The following is a 27170-nucleotide window of genomic DNA, read 5'->3' as shown; positions in this document are numbered from 1 at the left end:
GAAAGAAAAGAAGAAAAAAAGATCTGTACCATTCTCCCACCGTTTGTTTCTAGATAGTACCGCAAGCTCTGTGTGCAATTCTTTTCCAAGGTGTATTAACTGCCATTATGTCTGTGAGAGTAACCTTGTAAAAGCCATGCCTGAGGCTTCATGGAAGTGTTGTTTTGTTTTCTAGGAAAATATGCCATGACGTTGATTTCAAACGGAGGATAGCGCAGATGTATACCACGGTCTAAAATAGTTGCACAGGCTAAGCCAGATTTCTGCTCCGCCGTCATATGTTGGAGCCGTGCACCGAAAATAGCTGATCTACAAGGCCACAATCTGTCATGATGCGATGCGTTGTGAGCTTGTAGAAGAAGGGCTTTTTTCAGAGCATGTCTCCATCGAACGACTGAGAAGAAATTAAACGTTTTACAAGTGATCTTCCAACAATTTTCAACCTCAGATTCAGAATTTAATACAGTTGCCTGGTGAATGTAAATGCATTATATTGATTCCAATTTTGGCTATTTTAAATATTCAGAAGTTACTGATATGGGGTAAAATGTGTCAGTAACCATCGACAAAACAAGGAAGTGAAGTCTGCGACTAAAGCTAACAGCAATTACTAGATAGTACAGTAGAGACCGTCTGCCCTTTAAACTGAATAATTTGATTAGATTTGGCCAAAGAATATGGTCTCTATGGTTGGGAAAGATAGAACAATAATCCAGGTCGAACTTTGGTTGGAATTCCACTTTCAATTTCACTTTCAATTTCACTTTCAATTTCAATATTCAATTGATTCTTGTTGACCAATTAGGTATTATTATTTGGTCATTGTGTCCATATGGAGGTTCTGTATATTTTCAAAGACTGTAACTATTTAGGACCATGGTAGTTTACTAAATAACTGTACTTTTAAAACTGGTGTTGGACTGTTTTAAAATCAAGAACAGAATACAATATGTGGAAAAAAATCCATTATGGATATTTCCCTCATGTCACTGGCAATAAAAGCTTACTTTGCAATATACGTTTGGTCTGTCTCACCGTGTTTTTTTATGATTCTGTTCTGAGGAATATTTAAAAAAGAGAACCAAAGAAAAACAAAAACACGTAAAAAGGCTGAATTTATTTACTTAAAAATATTTACTTTTTCAACTATATTCTGTTGGAAATGTGGAAAACTACAGCCACCTGTCCAAAAACTGACAGTTATGGCTGGTCATGGTCGCTTTTATAAAAATTAACAGCATGATTGCTCGCCCACATTTCATGGCTTCTAATGCATGGAGGAATAGCAGTATTGTATCTTTGCTTTTGTGTTTTCCATTTTTTTGCTTCTACCTCCCCTACATGGTGTCACTGTCGGACGGCAGTCCTGTATTGTCATTTCCGTTGAGGAATAAACCAGTGAACTGTGAGTAAAATATAACCTTGCTATTTATTAATCAACTGACATTAAATCTAAAGTCACGATTCTCCGTCCTGCCTTCATAGTAAAGATGCCTTGATATCTAATCTATCATTAAGTGTTTCTTGTACTGAAATTAGGGGGGTCATCGGAACCCCAGGGATTGCTTTCACAAAGGCCCGCTCCAAAGTTGACTACCAAAGTTCCCGCAGAGGACACAAGCCCAGGGCTCGACCCGGCAACACAGCGGTCCCGGTGCCAGACGTCAGAGGACACGGAGGTCCGCCCGGCTCCACCTGCCAAGCGGGTTCTTCAGAGACAGCCTCCGGTACAACAACCTGGGTCCATTGAGCTGGAGCCAGCAGCCCAGCATCACAGAGAGGTACCACCTCAGAGCACTGAACAGCAGGAGACACAAGCACATCCATCGCTGAGGTGAGGAAAATGGTTTCAGCTGTTGGTACTCAAATGAATACCATTCAATTTAGTAGTTATTATAAGTCCAGATATTTCAGTGGTGGAAAGTACATGTACTCAAGTACTGTACTTTGCAATAATTTTACTCCTACTCCACTACATCTCAGAGGCAAATATTGTACTTTTACTCCACTACAATTATTTGACAACTTTAGTTACTAGTTGCTTTGTAGGTTTTGATTATTATTACAAAACATACATCACCCACTTCAGCCCTATATACATTTCGGCCATTTGAAAATAGCCGTACAAGCTCACAATGTGTCGCGATGCGACGCATTGTGAGCTTGTCGATCTGCTATTTTCAAAAGATTTGTATAACTTTTATACATCTGGTGAAATGGGACATTCTGCATAATGAGTACTTTCTACTTTTGGTACTTTAAGTACATTTTGATACCACTACTTTTGTACTTTTACTTGTAACAGAGTATTTCTACATAGCAGTATTGATACTTCTACTTAAGTAAAAAAAAAAAAAGAGTACTTTTTCCACCACTGAGTTATTATAAGTCCAGATATTTATACTTTGATATACAGAATACATATCGCCCACACGAACATCTGTGAGGCTATTTGTTTCGCGTCAATAGTTCTTTTTTTACTTTTTCTTTTATCTTTCAGTAAATCCCAGTCCCTGAGCAATGCCTTCGGACTAAGGGATGTGTCCTTCTTTCGTGCGGCCAGTGCGGATACGGTGAACGCCGAAACCATTCGCACCTTAAGGAAGTCTTTTGCAAGTCTGTTCTCTGACTAGTCATCTTGAACTACGCACGCTTTTAGTTAAGCAAATTAATTCAGCCAACACTTTTCATCTTCCTGTTTTCTTATGTAGGCTACATAGAAAACCATGCATACTTTACTTACAGTACCTTTACTATGTTGTAGTACCAATGGCATAACTTTGATCAGACTGTGATGTCAGTGTCCATTCAGATTTGGTGTATATGTGCATAATGTTTTATGTATTCTTGACTTAAGTATTTAAATTTAAGCTGGCTGATATTGATAGCCAAGTTGATCGATTGAAGTCATTACAATAGCATGGAAAGCTTACAACTTACAGTACATACACTTATACAATGTTCTGCAGGGAACCAAAGATCATTTTTGCATTTGTAATTTGGTAGTTGTAGCTTGGTTGCTTTGCCTTCTTGATGTTTGGGTGTTATGGCATGATATGCATGTATTTTATTTGGGTGGTATTTTTAGTAATAAAAACAACTTGCACCAATATGGACATTTTTGCATTTTCCCCTCTCTTTTGGCTCTGCATAATAAATAGCCCAAAGGCTCTCGGTTGCGAATAGAATATTTTGTAACCTTTACATTTACATAAGATTCCCTGCACAGACAGCAGCTATAGCGTTTTTAAAAGATGATATATTCCTGCCTTCAGCCAATAAACTGTACATTCCTGAGAGGACTGACGCTGGGTTTCCTCTTGCGACTCCAAAGTCCAACGTATGAGGTGAGAGGGAGGGACTTCTGCGGTTCTGGTTCTTTACTAGGAAGAACAGAACTTTGATGATTGCCTGTATCACTCAAATGGGGGCCATAGGAAGAAACATTACATGTAAATGTTTTTCATTCCTAACAACTAAGGACATATTTAAGGGGGCATATTTTCTGAAGAAAAACAACATAAACTTCCTTGGACATTTGGTTCCAGACAAAGGTTTGTAATCTTGAATGACTACACAAGAAAAGTTAATGATTAAAGAAAGTTTATCGTAAATTGGTAGTCTGATTTGTGTTCCCTATTCATTATCCTATGCTCCGTAATAACTCCTGTAGCACACTAGATTATGTTCTATTCACTTCTGATTGTTTCTGAAAGTATGGCATCTACAATAGGACTTGGAGATCTATTTAAGATACTATAAGATACACTGTATTGCTGTTTGACCATTATTACATTTTCTTAAACAAATATATAATATTAATTTAACAATTATTGTAGAACAACCAACTGGTGAAAGCATTAGGCATAATCAGATCACTATCCATTTAAGAGCATTAATAGTTTTAATCAGTGATCAGGAGGATAGGCTTCTGGAATCCTCAACTGTCATGTATTATTATGACATAGAAATGAGATCTGACATAAGCATCAGTGTCCTTTGCCAGTTCATCAGGATGAGTAAAATGTAAAATGTTGCCATCTGCACGTGAGAAAGACTGTGGCCTAAAACTTGTATAGTTTCAAATTACAATAGTTATGGGGTATTTCTCTTTCCAACACTTCTGGGATCAATTTAACATCTGCTCTGGCTTTTTTGTGCACCCCACACAGTTTCTTAAGTGGCTTGATTCAATATTTAGATATTTGATATTCATTTTATCAGACATGCCCTCCTCCTATAAGCCCGTTGAACTTCAAACTTAATTGTTGAACAATGTTAAACACACCCTTGCTTCTGGTGACTGATATTGTCCTTCTAATGGGTGAGGGGCAATGTTTTTTCAATTAGTTGTTTCCATTTATTTTTATTTGTTTCATGGAAATATCTATTCATTTTTTTTTAAACTGAAAAAGGTAATCAAAACACACAGCCCCCTCAAGCACTAGAAGGACACTATCAGTCACCAGAAGCAGTGTTTTAAATTAGTCTAACATGGTTTAAATGGATTTTGAAGTTCAAAGGGCTCATATGGGAGGGGAGCGTTTCTGATAAAATGAATACTCAATCAAGAAACTTAAATTGTCTCTGGGGTGCACTCAAAAGCCAGAGTGGACGCTAAAATGACCCCAGCAGTGTTGTAAATACCCCTTTAAGCGTCTAATTGGTGATGGTGCCATACAGTATGTTGACCCTTGGACCACACACCCACACACACATACAGTACATGCTGTATCTGTATTTACACATGCATGATTTCGCAAAGCAGAAAAGAGTGCAGTCCAGTTTTGCACGATCATCAGTTCTGTTGTGTGTCCCCCTGTAGAAAATGGTGGACACTCAGCGACAAGCTTGGTCAGTGGGTTTTGGGTTCAGCCCATACGACGTGACCAGGACGAATAATGCAGGATTCAACTCGTATGACATGGCGGCGCCCCAGTCTGCCACGGAGTTCCCCTTCGAGTACCCGTACGCCTCCTACCTGCCGCCCAGCCACAGCAACGACCCGACCATGGGAAGAACATCCACGTACACTGACCCCTATTACACCTCCTCCAGTCAGTTTTACAGTGAGTTCACTGTCAAACATTCCTCCATGATCAATTTGTCTGTTTGTCCTGTGACGGGAGCTTGCTTATAACCACATGAACCCTAGCGCAGTGGTTCTCAACCTTTTCAGGCCGTGACCCCCCGAAATAAATCATTTTTTAACTGGGGACCCCCCCCCCCCCATAATAATCATATTTGAGGACCCCCCCCACCCTGATAAGCACTTGGAATGTAGGGTTGAGTTGAGGCATTCGATTTTGTATGATTCGGTTCCATAGATAATATTGTGAAAATAGGCGTTGTGAGCTTGTAGATCGGCTATTTTCCCAATGTTTGGCTCTTTCTTATATTATTTGACAATTTGGCCAATGTTTGAGCAGTTTTTTTATAGTATAGTTTGTTGATTACTTTGGATGCAGTAATGGTCTTAAAGTCCTTAAATTGTCACTTCACTGTCATCTGGGGACCCCCCCAAAACCATGTGGGGATCCAATTTGGAGGTCCCGACCCACAAGTTGAGAACCACTGCCCTAGCGTCCCGTTTCTGCGGCTAACTATAAGCGAAAACAGCAGATCTACTCGTAGATCTGCAATTTGTCCTGCAAAGAGATTTGGTGAAGAGGTAAAAAATATATATTATTGGGGGCCATGGTTGGACCCCTGGGGGGCCCCAGTCAATGAAACGAATGTCTGTTTTGTTCAGGTACAGTGAAACAGGAGCCTCAGTCACCGCCACCGTACCAGGACGGCGGTCTCTGTCAGAGCAGAGCCCCCCCTGTGTTCCTCAAGACCCCCGTCATCCCAACGGATGCAGGCAGCTCGCTGGTCAACATAGACTGCAGGGTGTGCGGAGACAAGGCCTCTGGGTTCCACTACGGGGTCCACGCATGTGAAGGCTGCAAGGTACTGGACAGTGGTGGGAAAATATTTGTTTTAATTAATTAAAAGTATCAATACTGCAATACTCTGTTATTATTGTTGAATTAAGGGGTTACTTTTACTCAATTTACTTAACTCATAATTGTACTTCAGTACAGTACTTGAGTGAGTGAATGTACTTTACACAACTGGTACCGGAGGACTATATGATGTTATGTATGATTATGATGATGACTTTATTGCCCCCAAGGGCAAATTCCTTGCGTGCCATAGGCTGTCAGTATGGCTAAACATACAATATTACAAAAACACAACACCACATCGTAATACATAATACAATAATACAACGTACAATAGCACAAGACACTTCCCCATATACAAAAACAACAGAAATACAATATTACTGCTTTCTGGACTGCTGTTTCATGTATATGGACTGCTGTTTCATGTATATGGACATTCATTTTGACCAATAAGATTTCACCAAAACATTCCACCAACATTTTAGAGTTAAAGCCTCACTTTGTATTTTTTTAATGAATAAAATGTCATTTGTCCAATCTGTATGGTAGAGTATGTTAATACAATATAACTTACAATTGGGGTGATTGTATTTAGTCTCCCTGCTCTTCTATTGAGTCATTTAGATCGTGTCAAAGGTCATGTCTCACCTAGACACAAGATCTGACATGAATTCTGACCTGATGGTCAAGATTCAATACTGTATATGTTCATCTTGTTTGACTGTGAGTCATTAAATGGTACTTAAGGTGTACACTTTGAATAAAGTCTCTGCTCAATGGTAAAAATGTCAGCACTTAAGCAGGAAACCAAGTTCAAATCCGGGTTAGAAGACACATAGTTACATAGTGCTGCTTTAATGTATAATGGTAAAAGAACAACAACTTATGAAAGCCTATGTTTTCTGTAGATTCTGAAGTCTGTCTCCTCTCTGTTCCCCCAGGGCTTCTTCCGCAGGACCGTGCGGTTAAAACTGGTGTATGAGCGATGTGACCTTCACTGCCGCGTTCACAGGAAGAGTCGAAACAAATGCCAGTACTGTCGCTTTCAGAAATGCCTCCTCGTGGGAATGTCGCATGACGGTAATAATGGCACACTATTATTATTATTATTATAAGTGATTTGGGTTTTGTGCATGCAACACTCCAGATTTCCCTCTGGCTCAATAAAGGCTTATCTTATCTTATCTTATCTTACACACTTGAGTGATCTTTGCTCTTTGCAATGGGCAGATTGCACAGACCTCTAGGCAGAGTATAGCCTGAATTGTCATTGTCACTGTTACATAACAGATACACAGGCCTATACTCTCTTTTCACGGGTCATGAAGTGCAGTGGTGTAAAGTAACGAAGTACATTTACTCAAGTACTGTACTTAAGTACAATTTTGAGGTATTTTTTTTACTTTTATTCCAATACATCTCAGAGGCAAATATTGTACTTTTACTCCACTACAATTATTTGAAACTTACTAGTTACTTGTTACTTTGTAGAATTTGATTATTATTACAAAACATACATTAACCACTTCAGCTCTGTAAATATTTCGTCCATTTGAAAATAGTCGATCTACAAGCTTATAGATCTGCTATTTTTTTTTCTATGTATATATTTTTATACATTTCATACATTTGAAAACTTGGGAAATGGGACATTCTGCATAATGAGTACTTTCTACTTTTGGTACTTGAAGTACATTTTGATACCAATACTTTTGTACTTTTACTCAAGTACATTTTGAATGTAGAAATACTCTTTTACTTGTAACAGAGTATTTCTACATTGCAGTGTTGATACTTTTACTCGAGTAAAACATTTGAGTACTTTTTCCACCACTGATGAAGTGTGATTAATCTCTTTTAATAACAGGTAGTGATTTGACCATTTCTATTAACCCATTAAGACCTGGAGACACATCTGTGTCATTTTTAGATTTGAGCTAAAAAAGCATTATTTAACACTTTGGCTATTCAAAAATAGCAGATATACGAGCTTGTAGATCTGCTATTTTTGAGAAATCGTGACATTTTGTGCAAATCTTTGAATATATATATATTTTTAAAGCGAACATTTGTAACTCAAATCTTTGCTCCTGGGGGTCCCTGGAACAACATATTTTGAGATGGGGGTCCGTGGTCAAATACATATATATTTTGGGGGTCCTTGACATGACTTGAAACAGTTTGAGAACCACTGACATAGTAACATACGTTTTTTCCAAAAAATGATTTAGAAGACATTTTGTAGAATCGGCCTCAGGTCTTAATGGGTAATCTGTGAAGGTCCATATGTCCTCCGATCAGGTGTGCTGATTCCAGTGGGAGAATTGATATAAAGTTTCTTTGTTCAGTTAGCGTTATGTAATCAGCCTGCATGGCTGATTACATAACGCTATCCTATTTGGGACCAAACATTCCCTCAGTAAAATGAAGGTAAATGACTTCAAGGTCAAAGTCGATGACACAATCATCACTAGCAAAGAAGAGATTACCTATTTGGGATGTATTCTTGACAAACACCTGTCAGGTGAAAGCATGGCAACAAAGGTGTTCAAAGGAGTAAACCAGAGAACCAGATTTATGGGCAGTGTTTCCTCCTTTGTCAACCCTCAGGCACTCAGGACCCTCTCGGGGGCCCTGATTCAGCCCCTTTTTGACTATGCTAGCTCCTCTTGGTACTCCAACACCTCAGTGTCACTGAAGACTAAGCTTCAAACCTCCCAAAACAAACTGATTCGACTACTTCTCGGACTGGGGCCCATGACCCACCTCTCTCCCACTCACTTTGCCAGCCTAGGCTGGCTCAGGGTGGAAGACAGGGTTATACAACTAAAAATGGGACTGGTCTTCAAAATTGTAAATGCAGATCTGCCCGAAATGCCCCCTATACCCGCATATCTGTATAAGTACCTCGAAAAAGTTAGTGACACCCACAGTCACAAAACTAGAGGGAGCGTAAACAATAATCTGGTAACACCCACCCATAAAACAAACATGGGCAAATTCTCCTTCTATAGCACTGCCACCAAGGAATGGAATAGTCTAACCCCATCCCTCAAAAAATGCAGTTCGCTGGGCTCATTCAAAACAGCCCTAAAAACTCATCTTTCTGGAGGCCTAAAGAGGAGCTAGTACCAGTTTCCCTGTAGACAGACGACCCCCCCCCTCCCCCTTTTTTTGTACATACTTTTTATTTTATTTTCTAATGTTTTTTTTTTTTTTTTGTATATATATTTTTTTGTACATAATGGTATTTTTTTCCCCCTCTGTATTCTTATGTTGATTATTGAACTATTTGGTTGCTACTATATATGTCTATGAAATTAATTCAAGGACCCCAATGGAAACAAGCCCGCAAGGACTTTTTTGGCCGGACCTTTTAGACAAAAGTATTATAAATGTAACTGTGTTGTTTTACATTCTTTTTGCCTAATAAAAATTTCAATCAAAAAAATGGCATGTAGTCTTCAAGCTCCATGGTCATAGCAACAGTGGGAACCTGATTAGTTCAAGATTAACTGGGGTTTATACAATAGGATCCTTCAAATCAATATGGCCCTACGATGATTGATTCCAGTAAATGACAGTGGTTCCCAACCTTTTATGATCCATCCGACCACTTGACACAGCATTATTTTTTGTATAATTAGGTTCTGAAAGAAAACACTCCTGCACGCTGTCTTCTGTTTTTTTTTTTAAATTGCGTTTGAAGACAGTGTGCGGGAGTTTTTTTCTTTCAGTGTGTTGGGGCCCTCGTTTGGTCTTCTCTATACGCACCTGTCGCCTTCGTAGGTGTGCAAAAGACTTGCTTTGTATAATTAATGTCATCAATAAAATATGAGTGTTTTGCCAGTTATTTGGGGGCCCACTTGCAATATCCTCACAGTCCACCAGTGGGCCCCTAGCACACAGCTTGGGAATCGCCAGTGATGGAAAAAGTACTCAAATTTCTTACTCAAGGAAAAGTATCAATACTGCAATATAGAAATACTCTGTTACAAGTAAAAGTCCGGAATTCAAAATTGACTTGAGTTAAAGTACAAAAGTATAGGTATCAAAAAAAAATTACCAAAAAAGCACCAAAAGTAGAAAGTACTCATTCCGCAGAATGTCCCATTTCACAAGCTTTTAAAGGTGTAAAATGTCAAAAAATATTTTGCAGAAAATAGCAGATCTACAAGCTCACAATGCGTTGCATCGCGACGCATTGTGAGCTTGTAGATCGGCTATTTTCAAATGGCCGAAATGTATATAGGGCTGAAGTGGTTAATGTTTTGTAATAATAATATGTGACGGCCCTGCCCCTCTGCCTCACTGTTGGCTAGCCGGCAGCCTTGGTGATTGCCAGAGGGGAGCAGGCCGTCAGGCCAACTTGCTACACCTGGGGTTATGGGCCTCATTCCATTCCTTTTGTTTATTGCTTTATTTCTTAAGTTATAGTCAAATAAATATAAATTTAAATGTTTGCATCATGTGTGGACTCCCTTCTTTTGCCATGTAACTCGTCCGGGAGTCCACACATGAGTCCACACATGATGCAAACATTTAAATTTATATTTATTTGACTATAACTTAAGAAATAAAGCAATAAACAAAAGGAATGGAATGAGGTGTGAATAAGTCAGTAGTCAGTTATGTATGCAGTGTGTGAATGTGTGGAGTGTGCTGTGTGAGTGTTGTATAGAAAGTGCAAAACTAAACAAAAGGGCTGAGTCCACTCAGGCCAGGTGGCACTCAAGACAGGCTCTGGAGAGGATATGGAGAGATATTCAAAAGTTTCAAGGAGAGGACCTTATACTCTGCCACACCCATAACCCCAGGTGTAGCAAGTTGGCCTGACGGCCTGCTCCCCTCTGGCAATCACCAAGGCTGCCGGCTAGCCAACAGTGAGGCAGAGGGGCAGGGCCGTCACAAATAAAATATACAAAGTAACTCGTAACTACATTTTTCAAACAATTGTTGTGGAGTAAAAGTACAATATTTGCCTCTAAGATGTAGTGGGGTAGAAGTAAAAGTACTGATAATTGGAAATACTCCAGTAAAGTAAAAAATACCTAAAAATTGTACTGTACTTGTGTAAATGTTACTGTACACCACTGGGAATCGCTGATAAACTTGACCCCGGTCTCTGGCTTTATTCGCAGCAATCCGTTTCGGTCGCATGCCCCAGGTGGAAAGGGAAAAGCTGCTGGCTGAATACCTGGAGGTGGACCCCAGCATGCCAGAGTGTGCCGCTGACCTGCGGGCGCTCAGGACCCTGGCCAGGCTGCTGGTCACAGCTTACCACAAACACTTCCCACTGACCAAGAGCAAGGCTCAAGCCATCCTGGCCGGGAGGTCCCATGGGTGCACGGTAAGGAAGGAGCTGAACGTTGTGTCTCACATTGTAGGCATATATGCTCAGTTTTATTTCTAGATCAGTCTCAACACTGTAATGAGATCAATTGTGATGAAGAGTTTTTTGAGTAGAGAAGTAATTTCATCATGTATACACCTGGGCAAGTAAACTATAGGACTATTGAGAAAAGAATAGAACATTTTATTTTTATTTAATATATTATGCCAAGTAACCTCTTATGCTTGTTATAGTGTGTATATATAATTGAAAACAAGAAACTGATAAGAAAATATCTAATTCATCAAAATAATTCATCATAATAATTAATAATAGATTAACTTTGAAGTATTATAGGCTACAGGGGGTTTCACCCTCTGTTACTTTCTAATCGTGCACCACCACACATATTTGTACAAAACATTAATTGGTACGCAACAGATCAAATCTGTACAAGACTTAAGCCAGTATCTTCATAAAGAATATAGACATATTTTGAGATTGCAAATATTGTGACATAATTGTATATGGATGGTATAGGTATACATATTTTCTGAAAATGTAATACAGTACAATTTCAGCAATAATTGGATATGTTTGGATTCTTGGCTCCACTAACCACTTAAACCATAGACTTTGTTGACTGGAGTCCCCCAGGGCTCTATACTAGGCCTCCTCCTGTTTTTGCTCTACACTGAATGTCTTCGGCGAAATCAGCAGAACTACAAGCTCACTACGTGAGCTGTTCTGCTGTTTTCATTGAATGTTTGCCCCAGAATAGGGACAAGTGGCTAATATGCTGTCCTTGTCCTTCCAGCCATTCGTAATCCATGACATGAAGAGCCTGATGGCCGGTCAATATTTTGTAAACTGCCGACAGCTGCCAGCGTTGGACCAACAGATACCTGAGCTGTCCCCTGTTCCGGCCTTCGCCAACCCCTCCTCCCAGGAGCAGCAAGGAGAGGTGGAGCTCTCGTTCTTCCACAGGATCCAGATCCGCCAGGCCGAAAACGTGCGTGAGATCACGGAATTTGCCAAGAGCATCCCGGGCTGGGCGGAGCTGGACATGAACGATCAGGTGACCCTGCTGAAGCACAGTGCCATCGAGATCATCATGATCATGCTGGCGCCGCACATGAACAAAGATGGCACGCTCTTCGCCTACGGGCAGATCTTCATGACCCGAGAGTTCGTGAAGAGCATGCGGAGACCGTTTTGTGAGATGATGGAGCCCAAGTTCGAGTTTTCCTTGAAGTTTAACATGCTGGACCTTGACGACAGTGACATGGCCCTCTTTCTGGCGGTCATTCTGCTCAGTGGAGGTCAGTATTTATAGATAGGCCTATTTTAATTTTTTACATCATTCCGAGATAGTCAGTCAATTCTCACACCATAGACTGGCAAATATGATGCGTAATAAGTTATTACACATCATATTTGCCAGTCCATGGTGAAGCCCTAGTATCACTAATAACACCAGTTGAACAAACATGTTCAACATGATACATTAGAATAGAACTTCAACTCATTTTCAACTTTAGTCATACCACACGCACAGGTTTACTAGCCTGGCATAGCCAGACATTTTTTTTTAATTTTGCACTGGCAGATTCATCTGGTTTCCAGGCTACAGGTTTCCAGGTGTAAAAAGAAAAGAAAAAAGAACAGGTTGAACTGTGAAAAGCTCATATAATTTGTAGTTTTCCGCAAAGGGAAGAAGAACAGAGATAGAAAGGACCAGGAAAGCAGAAATAATGTTTGCAGATGGTACTAACAGATGCTCCTGTTTACCCCCCTCCTGGTGACGTGCAGACCGGCCCGGCCTGGTGAACGTGAAGCCCATTGAGGACCTGCAGGCCGTGGTGCTACAGGCTCTGGAGCTGCAGCTCAAGACCTTGCACCCAGACTCTCCACAGCTGTTTGCCAAGCTGCTGCAGAAGGTGACCGACCTGCGCCCCCTGGTGGCGCACCACGTCAGCCTCATCCACCTGCTGAAGAAGACGGAGCAGGAACAGTGCGTGCATCCCCTGCTGAAGGAGATCATGAGCGACTTGTATTAACCACTTAAAAAAAACCCATATGGGTAGCCGGAGTCCCTCAGGGCTCAGTACTAGTGTATTTTCTGTTTTCTGTTATTGTGGGGAAAGCTTTCGCTGAAAATAGCCGATCGGTTGCGTGGCATTGTGAGCTTGTAGATCTGCTATTTCCAGCGAAAGCTTTCTGCTTTCCCCACAATACCGATGCTGGGGTTTAAGTGTTTTTCAAGGCGGGATGGGCAAGAACCTCTCAAACTCAAATCTATGGCAACTGACGCTTCCTCATAAATTATGATATTTATATGGAAATAGTTTTTGGCAGTTTTCCTTTTTTTGGTGCGATATATCAAATATAGGCTAGTGTATGCACATAACGCCTATCATGCTTATGTTCAACTATTATTATGTAGGTTCAGTAATGTCACATTACAAATACAATGCCTATTACACTCAAACAATTTCACATGGTTGCTTTATTTCCACTAAATAGTAAAGACAACAACAACAAAGACAACAACAGCATAACTGTTTAAAAACAAAGCAATAGATAGCTATATAGAGTAAATTTGGAAGTCTTATTGGGATTAAATTCTTGGTTAAATAACTTAACTTTCTATTAATTGTTATTGTTATCAAAATTGCTATTATTGTTGTTTTTATTAGCATTATTTTTTTGTTTTGTTTTTTTAACATTGTATTGTCGAGTGGAATTAGTTACATGAATTGATGTTTGAATACTTTTTAAGTTAAATAACAAAATGGTAGACGTAATAAGCTTAGGCTTCAGTCAATGCCTTTTTTATAGGAAAAAATGTTTTGATGAATTCAGTATTCAGTTTTGTGAAAAAAAGACTGGAAAAAATAAACTAATAAACTAAAAACTAAAACATGACTAAAATATGGTTTATATTGCCATCTGGTGGTGATTATGAGCCACAACACTTTCTGCGTCTGTAGTTATGCAATCCCACTCAAACACAACATGCCTTTTCTGTCACAGCACTAGGTACTGCTTAGTATAGATACTAAACAGTAGGCTGAAAATAGCATAGCCTACTGTAGTACGTTAGTATGTGGTTTCGGACGCAATCTTAATATACAGTATGAACAGACGGCATCCAAGCCACTATCCTCCTCCTCTACTATCATACTATAAAATGAAGGACACACTGTCCATTTTTATCCTCAGTGTGTTGTTGACCAATATTTCTCAAACGTACATTGCCCATTAGCATATAGAGATAGGAAGCCAATTCTTCAGTTTTTCAAAAAATATAAGCTTTATATTAGCATTTATGTGAAGAAGCTGCTATTGTGAGCAGTGCCAGGGCTAATGATCAGCAGGTGTTTCTCTTTCAGTATCAACTAAACGTTCCTACCTAACCAGAAGTTTACGGAATGCATTGGAGTCTATGGGCGTTTGTAACTATTTCCAGTTTACATGACCAACGCTGTTTCTGCCCCCTCAGTGGCGGAACTCTCTAATGTAAGGCTCTGGATGCAGCCATCCACTCCACTCCGCAGAGGGGCAGGGGAATGAGTTCATGTCACCAGCATGTCACCAGCCATCAAAAGGAATCCTACAATGCCCCCCTGTGGAGAAATGAAAGAATCCTCTAAAATGTATTAAATAGAAAGGACCACACACTGGACAATGGGCTATATGTAGAAGAAAGAAAACAATGACAACATAGACAAACAAAATAAATAAATTAGAATTCAAAACAATGGAAAAGCAATTAAGAGGACTTTAGTGAATGGAGAGAATCCATTACAGGGTCCCAAATTCTCTGGTTTCCTTCTAAATCTGCAATCCTATTTCATATAATCTTCTCTCAGTCCAATGTGAGGCAAGATCATTTAGCCAATGTTTATGTGAAGCAGAATTTACCGCTTTCTAGTTTTTAGGTATTTTCTTCTATTTTTTTCCAGCTATACTTAAGTAGTATGTTTTTCTTACCACACTACTTATTAACTCACCTTGCTGCATGTTTTTGCCATCAATGCTCTGCTTTGCTCTACTTTCACCCAAATCAAATCTCTTCTACCTGATGCTCTCGGTTGAGTGAAAAATACATATAGGTTGCTGCTCCAAAACCTCATGCTTGAGCAAAAGAAATCTGTGGAGGAGAGCACTGGAACTCCAGACTTAAGGGTGATTTATACTAAATATATACAAAAATGGCAGATTTACAAAATGACCATGCTACTGACCATGATACTGACCAAATAGGCAGCCTCCCCAGACATTTATTGGTGATACATAATAATTAATGCATATTGACAGGACTGACACATGTATAATAATAAATATGTTGAAAGACGTGATGGAGTCTGGGGTCTGCTGTTTAAAGTTTGACTTCAAGCCGTCGCCGACGTGGTGTGACTCATTCCTCTGAAGTATGACATCTCCCTCTCGCTCATCAGCTCAAAGTGGAGAGGCTGCTGGCAGAAGTTACATTCTCCCGACGAATGAGGACTCAGGTCCATACCGACCTCTGTCCAGGTCTCCACCAGTCGCTCTGTTGAGACACGGAAGAAGACGGATGCAAATGAGGACACAAAACAAGTCTCCTAAGCTTTATTTATATGCTATAGTATGATGATGTTGTTGCTTGCTGAGAAGATCAGTTTAGCAGCAGCTTAGCCATTTCCAGTAGTAGAGTATTAAGTAGAGGAATTTTCTGAGTAGCTTTTCCAACACTGGGATTATGCACACTATGGATGAAAATCCATCAATACAATTACGTGAACCTTGCTGCAGCTAGACACATATTCTGACCGAAAATGAGTTCTAAATACTTGACAATTCATTTTCTATACTTTGAGACCAGTACAGAAGCACATCTAGGAATGCTGCAGTATCTGGACACCTTTTTGCTGGCTGAGAGTTGGAAAACTAATTTCAAGTAGACAATTCCCAATATTCTGGTCTCCCAATTGGTACAGAATTCAGCTGTAACTAATACCAAGAAATGTGACCATATCACACCCATACTATGGAAAAAGAGGCCTTAGCTCCTCTCTCCACTGGTTACCTTTGAGTTTGAGTTTGACTGGAGAGATACAGTTACATTACAGATATGCTGGTCCCTTGTGAGCCTGTGTGCATGCAGCCATAGATCCTCAGGTAGGGCGCTCCTGGTTGTTCCTAAAACTCGCCTCATTACTCAAGGTGATCAGGCTTTTGCGGCCCAGGCGCGCAAAAGGCCCCATAGGCTATGAGGATCTAATGATAGCAAAATCAGCGTCATCTTTTAAGTATTCTGAAAAAAAAGTCGTTTTCTTAGTGCATCTGATTTTACTTTGCTGTTTTATCACTTTAGTCTTTATGGTCTCATTGCCGCTCTTTTTTTTTTGTTTACCTTGTTCTGTAAAGGCATTTTGTAACCGTTACACAAATACATTCCTTCATCATTCGTTCATTACATACCGACAAAGTAGTGCATCATCTGAGGAGTGTGGTGTGGTGTGGGGGCGATGCGGAGCAGCTCCTCGCCCTTGGCCACCGTGGGGTAGTTGATGGCCTGGACGTAGATGTTGTGACGGGACATCATGATGTCACAGATCTCTGTGTTCTTCTCTGCGTCGGCCACCTGTCAAAACAGATGTTTTAATAGTGCTTTTAATTCACACAACACCTACCATGCACTAGAAGACTTTGAAAGGATATGGACAAATACGTATAATCACTTAAAGGAGTAGTTGTTTTTGTCGCATTCTTGCCGTGCTACGAGCTTGTAGATCAGCTATTTATTAGCAAATCTTTTAATATAAACTTTTTAAAGCGAACATTTGTAACTCAAATCTTTGCTTCATTTTACAAATGAAAAAATATATATTCAAAGATTTGCAAGAAGTTTCACGTTTTTCTAAAATAGCAAATCTACAAGCTCATACAGAGTGCCGTGCTATTAGCTTATATAGCCGAGATACAGAATATTTCCCAAATACTTTAACCAGGAAGTGAATGGAGCAGTACATCTTTCGATCACGTTATCTCCTGGTTCTGTGTTTTTGTAGATTTACGCGATTGGCAGTGAACGGTTGTATTTGCATTAACGTAGATCTACGTGATAGGCAGGGAATGTTGGATTAAACAAGCAGGCCGGGTGCTCTTACCCTCACGGGGATGATGTGGGAGGGGCAGTGGACCACCGGCAGACCCGAGTCCATCAGCATCTGTCGAAGCAGCTTGACGCTGCGCTGGTGCTTCCTGCGGAGGCCTTGGCCCTCCTCGCCCTTCAGGACCTGGACAGACTCCCTGGCCCCGGCCAGCAGCATGGGGGGCAGGGAGGTGGTGAAGATGAAGCCCGCCGCGTAGGAGCGCACGGCGTCCACCAGGCCGGCGGTGCTGGCGATGTAGCCGCCCACGCAGCCAAACGCCTTCCCTGTGAGGAGGAGACGAGAGGGAGAAAGAGAGACAAAAAAAACAATAATATTTAACATTAATGATCCTAAAGCCATTTATACTTAATTGCGGGCCGGGGTTGCGCACTGAAAATAGCAGATCTACAAGCACACAAGGCATCACAGTGTGACTCGTTGTGAGCTTGTAGATCTGCTATTTTCGGTTAATGACTCCACAAAGTCCACGCGCAAGGGAAGTATATCAAAGCCTTAACAGTCAATATTTAACTCCACCACAGGATACCTATTACATAAATTCAAAATGTGTCATTATTTAAAACTTTTGGAGATTTATTTTTAAAGTTATTATTATTATAATTTTTAAAACAACAACTGGATATTTACTAGGCAACCCATGAATACGCTTCAGCGACCCAACCCTACGTTTGGGAAACACTGGATACTCGGTCTGTTTTTGAAAGACACATGTGTGTCTATGTTGGAAAGCTCCTGATGAGTGAATCAAACATACCGAGTGTTCCGGAGACAATGTCCATCTTGTGCATAACTCCATCCCGGTCTCCAATCCCTCCTCCCCTGGGTCCGTACAGACCCACAGCATGCACCTCGTCCACAAAGGTGATGGCACCAAACTCATGGGAGACGTCACACATCTCCTCCAGAGGGCACACAGCTCCTACAGGGCAAGAGCACAGGGTCAACTCATTTATTAAAGATCACCCCCCATATGAATGTATGCCAGAAAAATCTATACAGGGTGTGCTGGTAGATGACTAGGTAGTGCATCTGACCAAATTGAAATTGAACCAAGGATACTATCCTGGGGAACCCTGGTCGACTAAGTATATAGGATGTTAAAATAAGTGTATTAGAGCCTTCAAATGTGAGTATTTCCATCAGATCACAGGCACCAAGTCCAATTATGCGAGTATTTATTATGCTAATTGATAATGGGTTATACTCATGATTTTCCTATACAATATGTGGGAAAGAGACCTTTGACAAAAAGATTTATTTCCAACAACACGTTTTGGGAGACATTGTGAACATACCATCCATTGAATGCACCGTCTCAAAGGCCACGATCTTTGGAGTGGCGGGGTCTGATTTCTCCAGCAGCTCTCGAAGGTGACCAACGTCATTGTGACGGAAGATGAACTTCTTGACTCCGCTGTTTCTTATACCCTGTATCATGGAAGCATGGTTCCCGGCGTCAGAGTAGATTTCACAACCTAGCAAGAGGAAGACGCATGACACAGACAAAATGTTTATCCTGAGAATAATTACAGAAAACAGTCTTCGCAAGGAACTGTTGATCGAGCAGTTCAGTGAGCAAATGCACTATGAATGAATACTGTCAGGCAGAAACCATTATGCATATTTCATATTTTTCTTTTCATAAATGAATGGCCTATATTTTACTAGGTTCTATGACAGTGAAAAGTATTAACACGAAGGATTCAAATCCAGTAACACCTTGGTCTATTTAGAATCACTGACGGTAGTTAACAAGCCATCAACGCACAGCAAGTGTGAACGACCCAGTCAAATCTATTCAGCGTCTTAACGATGGTGGTTGAACAATTAAGCAACACTTCAAAAGGTGTTAGGCATATTAGAGAGATGCATTATCCCAATTTCCAACACAGAGATATCCTCTTTTAAGTGTTTTTGTTGCTCATAGAATTACATACACCAGGTAGGTTACAATGACCAATTTATAACTGGATATTCATAATCATTTGAAGTAATTCTGTGCATGTGATTATCATCAGGCCATAATTGATAGCCTAATTGTTAAGACTTAGACAGGGGCCATTTTCGAATTGCACAAGTACAAGCAAGCACATGCGATTGATATGGGCACATTTCCTACTAATGATGACTCAACCAGGTAAACCGGTACAGTTTCCCTTGAAATTCTACCTCCCATTTCTGTGGAAGTATTTAAGGGAGGTTTTAGTACATCAAGGTAAATACAGGCTTTTATTTGATGTATGATGACGCATCAATGTTGTCAGTTACTTGGAAGTCGGATGTCTGACTCAGAGTCGGATGTCCGACTTCCAAGTAACTGACAACATTGAGTATTTACCTTGATGTACTAGAACCTCCCTTAAATACACACTATGCTGTGTGCGTGTGTGAAACTGTCATCCTTGAGTTGAATTTCCTTTCTGTTGTCACGCACATTAACAGTATCCACCATCGATAAAATAAAATATAATACAAATCTTCACTTTCCTACATTACCAAATGCATGGTCAGGGACCACATGCAATACCTCCACGGACCACCAGTTGAAAACCCATGATGTAGGCAACAGTGTAGTCACCGTAGTTAATAATTATGAGATTCAATGGGTTTCCCACATGTAAGTTTAGAACACAGTCCATTATGCTACCACTACAGACACTACACTGTGCATTTAGCAAGACTGACTACAGTAATACAGCAATGTTCTAATCAATGTGGAAAGCAAAACATCGGACATATCATATTGTTGTATTTGATGGGGAGGGTTAGGGGTGTCAAGATAACACTAATTTCACGATACATACATGATGTTGGGCATATGATATCGATATGATACATTATTAATGTTCTTTTCTCATGTATCATCAACATTGGCCATCATCTTTAGTTTAAAATAACAATTATGAAGCACTTTAAAAACAATTACAAAGTGCTTTGTATACACAAATAAATACATTTGTGCAAGCTTCAGGGAGAAGTGAAGTTCTCACTAACTATAAACCCATTGTTTCAGAGGACAGATAGACACTAATATAACAAATATAATATAATAATAGGCTATATCGTGGGACAATATATCGTGACACTCCTATAGCCGGGGAGGGTTAATCTTTTTTTTTTAATTACTTTGGGAGGGTCATTGATTTTTTTTTTTAGTCAAAGGGAGGGTCATGGCATTTTAGATCAGGGCACATACATTTTCTCCAGGGGTACCCTTCTTTAAAAATCGACCTGTCCCTAATTATTCCTCATCATTATTATTATTATTATTATTATTATTATCATTATTGTTATTACTACTACATGTCTTACCTGGAAGCATCTTAGCCAGAGTGAACAATGTGGAGTCGTTGGCCACAAAGCAGGAAGTGAAGAGCAGAGCTGCGTCTTTGCCGTGCAAGTCTGCAAGCTCATATTCCAGGTCCACGTGGAACTTGCTTGTCCCCGAGATGTTGCGCGTTCCTCCTGCACCAGCGCCGTGCTTTTGTAATGTGTCCCTTGAAGAAGACAAAGTAAAGGAAAAATACTTAGACTTTTTTTTTTTAATCTCAAGACACCTACCCATCACGCCATTTTACATTAAAACCTATGAGAAATTACCAATAAAAGGTGACTACATAGTGGCCGCCTTTAAAAGGCTCTGATCAGAGCGCTTTCTTTGGGCTGAGCGGAGTGCTTTCAAAAGTTTCTAAACTGCTCAAAAAAGTTCGGAAACTTAACTTCGGTCAATTATATCTTCCCTTTAATAATACCAATTGGTATTGTGTTTTATATAATTAAAAAAAAAAGTGTTTTATATAAAGCATTCGTGGAATGAGCAACACAGCTAAACGTGTGGGTAGCGCCTCCAAGAAACTTGACAAAATCACCCAATATGCTTCTGTTGGTAATCGCTCTTGTTTTGAGCAACCTATCCTCTGTGACTGCCTCACAGGTGAGTGACTGGCACCTGAACATGGGTTCTGCAACTTTGTTGAGTTTGTGTATGCTCCAAGCAGCAACACTGCCCCCATGGAAAGATGCCACGTTTGTCCCTTCAGGTTAAGGCCTGTGCAATAGGGCAAGTGAAGCTGGTGTTCCGTTATGCAGAGTGACAGCATTATTTGGTGTCAGCCCTGGTACCATTTCCAAACTTAGGACCAAGTTCTGTGAGACTGGTGAAGTCAACAAGGAAGACAACAACCCAAGACCGCTTGCTTCACTGGAACCATAGATTTACAGGCAAGATTTGCACAACGGTACCAAAGACAGAAGTCAAAGTTGCAGGGCCCATGCTCAGCACCTGCCTGCAAATGGTACCAGGGCTGACATCAAATGATGCGTAATCTGCGTAACGGAACACCAGCTTCACATGCCCTACAGTGAGGCCCTTATCTCAGAGTTAAATGAACACAGAGGATTTCACAAGGTACTCACATGATCTTGTTGGTGACTCTGGCGTGACGGCTCATGCCCAGGTAGTCGTTGCTGCACCACACGGACACGTCTCTCTTATTGTGGAGAGACTGGGAGTAGTCGTCAGCCATGGGGAACGTTGTTGCACGCCTGTTGACCGTTTTAAACACCCTGTATGTGTGATCCTTCTTCGTCCCGTCGATCTTCCTCTCAAAAAACCTGTCGTACTGGAAGGTAGCAGCCTCTGTCCGATACATAGGAAGAGACAAGTGCTTGATTTATACTAGTTGCGACGCGTTGTAATCTGTACAAAATTGTGAGTTGAACAACGTTGTACATCGCAGCACAACTTTATAATTATAATAAATAGGTCTTTAGTGGTTAATCAGACTAATCTATTTAATTGATTATAAAACATCTATTCACATTATTTTCACGTCAAACCTTTTCATGGTTCTCGCTCATTCAATTAATTGAAAAGGTATTGATGAATGACTAAGAAAATAATCTTTAGCTGCAGTTAGCAGTTCTACAAACTTACAATGTATCACAGCGTTGCAGGCTTGAGCTGACTGTAAGGCTCTCGAATGAGCTGACTGTTTTGGTAAAATAACTTCATCCATCATAATATGATGGATGACGTTATTTTGAGCAATATACTGTATCCTCTTTGGAAAAGCAACACATGGATATTATCCATGTGTTGCTTTTCCAGAGAGGAAATATGGCTCATCATGAATAACAATGATGTATGGTTAGCGTTCTGTTCTTACCGTGAGGCAGGTTGTCCAGCAGTAAATGAGACACTTTGGGAGCTGCCGGCTTGAGCAGGTTTTTCTGTGTCCTTGTGTTGACCTTGTCCGCTTCGATCAGCTCCATTACGGATGATTCCACCTCCGTTTTCTCTGTTATGAAGCAAATGGGGGAAAACTTGAGGAAATTAGTTTCTGCATTTACTCAGGAGATGGATGCTGTTTGCGGTTAACCGCATGAAACCTGGCATCCCTATTTTGAGGAGAACCTTTGAAAGATTCGACTCTTTGCGAGCTTGTAGATCGGCTCGTGAGCCGAAAGAAATTTTGTGTAGAGCCCTGGGGGGACTCCGGTCAACTAGTACTGCTCAAAACAGTGACCTTTCACACACACAAATAAACACACACACACGTAACTGACCCAACGACCTACAGCCAACGCTGTTGTAATAACACAACATACATAACTGACAGGTTCACATACATAACCGACAGGGTCACGCCACTCTTACAGCGTGTTACCCAGCTGTGGGCGTGGCTTACTTGTGCGGACGGCGTCCTGGACGTCCTCCCTCAGCTCCTGGCTGCTCAGTACCACGCTGGTGTTGCTCTGCACCATCTCAGCAGCCAGAAACGGGCACTTGGAGCCTGGCTGTTGGTCCACAGGGGGCACGTTGGGGTGGCCACGGGGCAAGTGGACCGGACATTTTGGATCTATTGAACAATGGGCAGAAACGCAATTGTAAAGAGTGTTCACAGTACCTAAGTTTGACAGTATATCACTGCACATGTACTGTAATTACAATATAATCACTTCAACAGTGGTGTAAAGTAACTAAGTACATTTACATAAGTACTGTACTTAAGTACAATTTTGAGGTATTTGTACTTTACTTGAGTATTTCCAATTTCCAATACTTTTACTTCTACTCCACTACATCTCGGATACAAATATTGTACTTTTACTCCACTCAATTATTTGAAAACTTTAGTTACTAGTTACTTTGTAGATTTTGATTACTATTATAAAACATACATTAACCACTTCAGCCCTATATGCATTTTGGCCATTTGAAAATAGCCGATCTACAAGCTCACAATGCGATGTGACGCATTGTGAACTTGTAGATCTACTATTTTCAAAGAAACTTGAAACGGGACATTCTGCATAATGAGTTATTTTACTTTTGGTACTTTAAGTACATTTTCATGCCAATACCTTTGTACTTTTACTCAAGAACATTTAGAATTCCGGACTTTTACTTGTAACAGAGTATTTCTATATTTCAGCATTGATACTTTAGTAAAAATGTGAGTACTTTTTCCACCACTGCACTTGAGCCACTTTCAACCTATTACATCTGGCTATCTTTTTAGGGCATTGTCATTATAGGTGAACATTTTAAAACAATTATGTGCAACTATTCTCATCTGTAAAGATCCTCCTTTCAACCGACCGTCATCTCTCGGAGGATCTCTGGACACAGAGGCTGAAGATGAGAGCGCTCTGGCCATGCAGGGTCTGGAGGCCAGGTCCATCATCACAGGGCACTTCTGGGCACAGCCCAGCAACGACGACTTCCCAGCCAGCTGCAAGAATGCACCGGGAACCATCGTCAGGAAAGGACACCGGCGAATAACCGTTTCCATTGCTCGTGATGATCTACAGGAGAAGAAGGGGAGAGTTCATTTAGGACGGGTTGAGAATGAGATTTCAGACGACGCGTGCTTGGAGTGGACTGATGAGCGAAACCTGATGAGCGGTAAACTATTTACATGAGTGCGGGGTCATTGGATAGTTGTAAACTACTAACATAAAGTAGTGGAGATATATCATATTTTTTTTCTCATTCATTTCTCATCAAAAACATCTCAGATGCAACCAGTAAAGGGTTACATAATGCAGATGGGACAAACCTGGGTGTATGTGCAGTGTAATTTAAGGAGTCATGTCTACCGTTTGAGCGTCTCACACTGAAGGTACAACATCGTATATGACAACAATTACCCATCGATGCATATTAACAGAACAATTGTTTCAGGTCCCACAGCTGCATATCCGCCGTAGATATACTGCCCTGATTTATTTTAAAAATAATAATAATTAAACAACGAATCGACTAGTTGGTGAAACGCCTAGTGGTGGGTTTGTTGTTTTTTATGTGGCTACAGCTGGCTATTGCCCATGGTTAAATTACAGAATATGAAATGACAAGGATATTGTTCAAAAAAGAAACCGGATCTAAAAGTAGAAATAAAAGAAACACAAAGCCTCAAAATAAATCGAATCAGTTTCAGTAATCCAGTTAATCAACCACACGTAGTTCATTATCTTCAATCTATCGATAGAATCTGCAACAGAGACAGTTTAACCAAAAAACTTTAAGATGACACAATGAATACAGCTAATTTGTACAAAACATCTCGTCTCCCATTGGGAATCGTTACCTGAACACGCCCCATTCCACTTTGACTGTACAGCAAAACATCACCTGGCGAAACATGACTGAGCACTATAAAGAACTACCATATGGCATGTATACTATACTGAACTAATAACATACAGTACTATGGACACAGTATGGACACTGAAACCAGAGAGAAATGTTCAAAGCAGCCTCCCCGAGGGAGTGTGTCTGCAGTCAGCTGTCCTTGACAAGGAGAAAAAGGGAAGGCCACTTGAAGGGTTGTCATGCAACTAAAGAGATGGAAAACAGACCCCACCATACTTCATAAGACAAAGAAGAAGCAAAACCATCTGGTTTCTATTGAAACAGAACAGATACATTAAGCTATAACATCCTCAAACCCCCCCCTCCTCCACCACCACCCCTACACTAACCCTAACCCACCCCTCCCACATTACAAAACTACAGCTCAGAGGTGCATTGGGGGACAGAGCGTGCACAGCCGCACGCACGCACGCACACAAACACACACACACACACACACACACACACACACACACACACACACACACACACACATACACACACTTCTATCGAGCTATCTACAGTACATATATACTAAGTGAAAACTACCAGGTGTGTGGAAAGTAGAAGTGAGGCCTTGCTCTTGTCCCTGGGAGAAAGGTCACAGTCTGCAGTCAGCTGAGCTGACAGCTATACGGTGGCCATAAATGGTAGTCACAACATGCCTTCAATGGATTGTCAATATACTACAGCTGGGCCATATAGCAAATGTCATATTTTTGACCAAATACCTTGATATCGATATTGTGACGCTAACTTAATGTTTTGTAATTTTCCATAAAAGAAAAATAGCTGATCTACAAGATCACATGTTGTATCTTTAGCTTATAGATCTGCAAATTTTTACCATGTTGTTGACATTTGTTAAGGTATAAAATATGGCTTATGTGATTAAAACCAGGCAGACAACATTTTTGCCATATCAAGACATTACAATTATGCAAAATCCCTGATGATGTCAAGTCTCATATCATGATATTGATATTATAATATTGCTATATTGCCCCACCTGCCAGCACTACAATAGACTTTAATTTTCTGGGCCCATTTCTCATATGCCTACAATATAGGCATACCTCATATAAAGTAATCCCAATCAGCACTAAAAGAAACTGATGTTACTTTTAATATTTGTTTTTATGTTCTTACAACATTGTACTGCTGCTTTCCTGGACAGAACTCCTTGGGGGGAAAAATCTGATAAATAAAAATGTATAATCATGAAAGTTAGAAATCAAACGAAACCTGAGCATAATAGACTAGTTCTAGGAACTAAATCAAACAAAGATCACATAAAAGAAATACCAATTCGTCACTATTCGAACTATATTCATTCATCATAATCAAACCCAGTTCTAGATCAGCATAAACACTGACGCTGAGGCGAGGGAATAACTGAAAAATTAAACAAGGACACATTTATCTTCATCATAAACACATAAAGTCATATTAGGTTTAGATGACTGGTGGCGGGCTTGTGTAAGCAAGCTCACCACTGATATAATGAGTAGCCTACAGTAGGCTACATTATGATATTAAGCTAATATCCTCTCAGAACACTCAAATAATGTAGTAGCTGACCTGTTTTCCTCCTAATTGTTCTGGGCTGTGCCGAGGTATTGATCTTGACTTTTGAGTCCTCAGTATTGTTGTAGTTCAGTGAATGATTCTCTGAGTCAGACAGTGAGTCAGTCTGCCGGTGTCTAGCTGGCGTGACGCGGATGATGACGTAACTGAAGCGTGTTTCGCAACAGCGCAGTTTAGAGCCCATAGCCCGGGGTCGGCTCGTGCTGTCATTGGCTACTTGATTGCCAGGCAACCCCCACCTCACGAGGGTTGCCAACCGCCCAACCCTCCTGGATTCTGCAGGAGTCTCCTTGATTTCAACCAACCACATCTCCTTGACCTTGAGAATTCATTGATTGTCATTTCTTCTGAATTTCTCCTTGATTTGGTATCAAAGTTCCAAAATGTACTAGAACACAGGAAATCTACTCTGTAAAAAAGTTTCTGGGGGACTACCCCAGACCCCCAGATCCCCAGCTTGGGGTGTGTGGTCAGTGCATGCAATCATACAGAGCTAT

The 27170-nt window shown here is 40.5% G+C and overlaps 2 protein-coding genes across 2 annotated transcripts; one reads left to right on the top strand and one right to left on the bottom strand.

Moving 5' to 3' along the window:
• Positions 1–1341: 1341 nt before the first annotated feature.
• LOC311053246 (peroxisome proliferator-activated receptor gamma-like) lies at positions 1342–13343 on the top strand (the record flags this gene model as incomplete). Its single annotated transcript, XM_084068704.1, has 9 exons — positions 1342–1405; positions 1540–1834; positions 2501–2573; positions 4826–5069; positions 5753–5952; positions 6893–7031; positions 11093–11301; positions 12101–12605; positions 13096–13343. 9 exons carry the CDS (start codon positions 1342–1344, stop codon positions 13341–13343), a joined length of 1977 nt encoding a protein of 658 aa, XP_083924830.1.
• Positions 13344–13952: 609 nt separating this feature from the next.
• On the bottom strand, positions 13953–26798 carry LOC311052851 (5-aminolevulinate synthase, non-specific, mitochondrial-like). Its single transcript, XM_084068081.1, has 11 exons — positions 26668–26798; positions 24052–24257; positions 23138–23308; positions 22616–22747; positions 21864–22086; positions 20760–20944; positions 18743–18922; positions 18202–18366; positions 17442–17710; positions 16753–16915; positions 13953–15841 (listed from the first exon to the last, which is right to left on the bottom strand). The coding sequence occupies exons 2-11, from the start codon at positions 24242–24244 to the stop codon at positions 15681–15683; spliced, it is 1842 nt and encodes a 613-aa protein (XP_083924207.1). The 5' UTR covers positions 24245–24257; positions 26668–26798; the 3' UTR covers positions 13953–15680.
• Between the last annotated feature and the right edge of the window lie 372 nt (positions 26799–27170).

Source organism: Gymnoscopelus microlampas, assembly GCF_963454915.1.
Source record: "Gymnoscopelus microlampas genome assembly, chromosome: 10".
NCBI classification, from domain to species: Eukaryota; Metazoa; Chordata; class Actinopteri; order Myctophiformes; family Myctophidae; genus Gymnoscopelus; species Gymnoscopelus microlampas.
This window is presented reverse-complemented; position numbering and strand designations above follow the sequence as displayed.

Coding starts and splice junctions, on each gene's coding strand:
- LOC311052851 (XM_084068081.1), bottom strand. CDS start 24,244: ATGGAAACGGTTATTCGCCGGTGTCCTTTCCTGACGATGGTTCCCGGT. Junction 23,309..24,051: donor AGATCCTCCGAGAGATGACG/GTCGGTTGAAAG, acceptor ATTGTTCAATAG/ATCCAAAATGTCCGGTCCAC. Junction 18,367..18,742: donor GACGGTGCATTCAATGGATG/GTATGTTCACAA, acceptor CTTGCCCTGTAG/GAGCTGTGTGCCCTCTGGAG.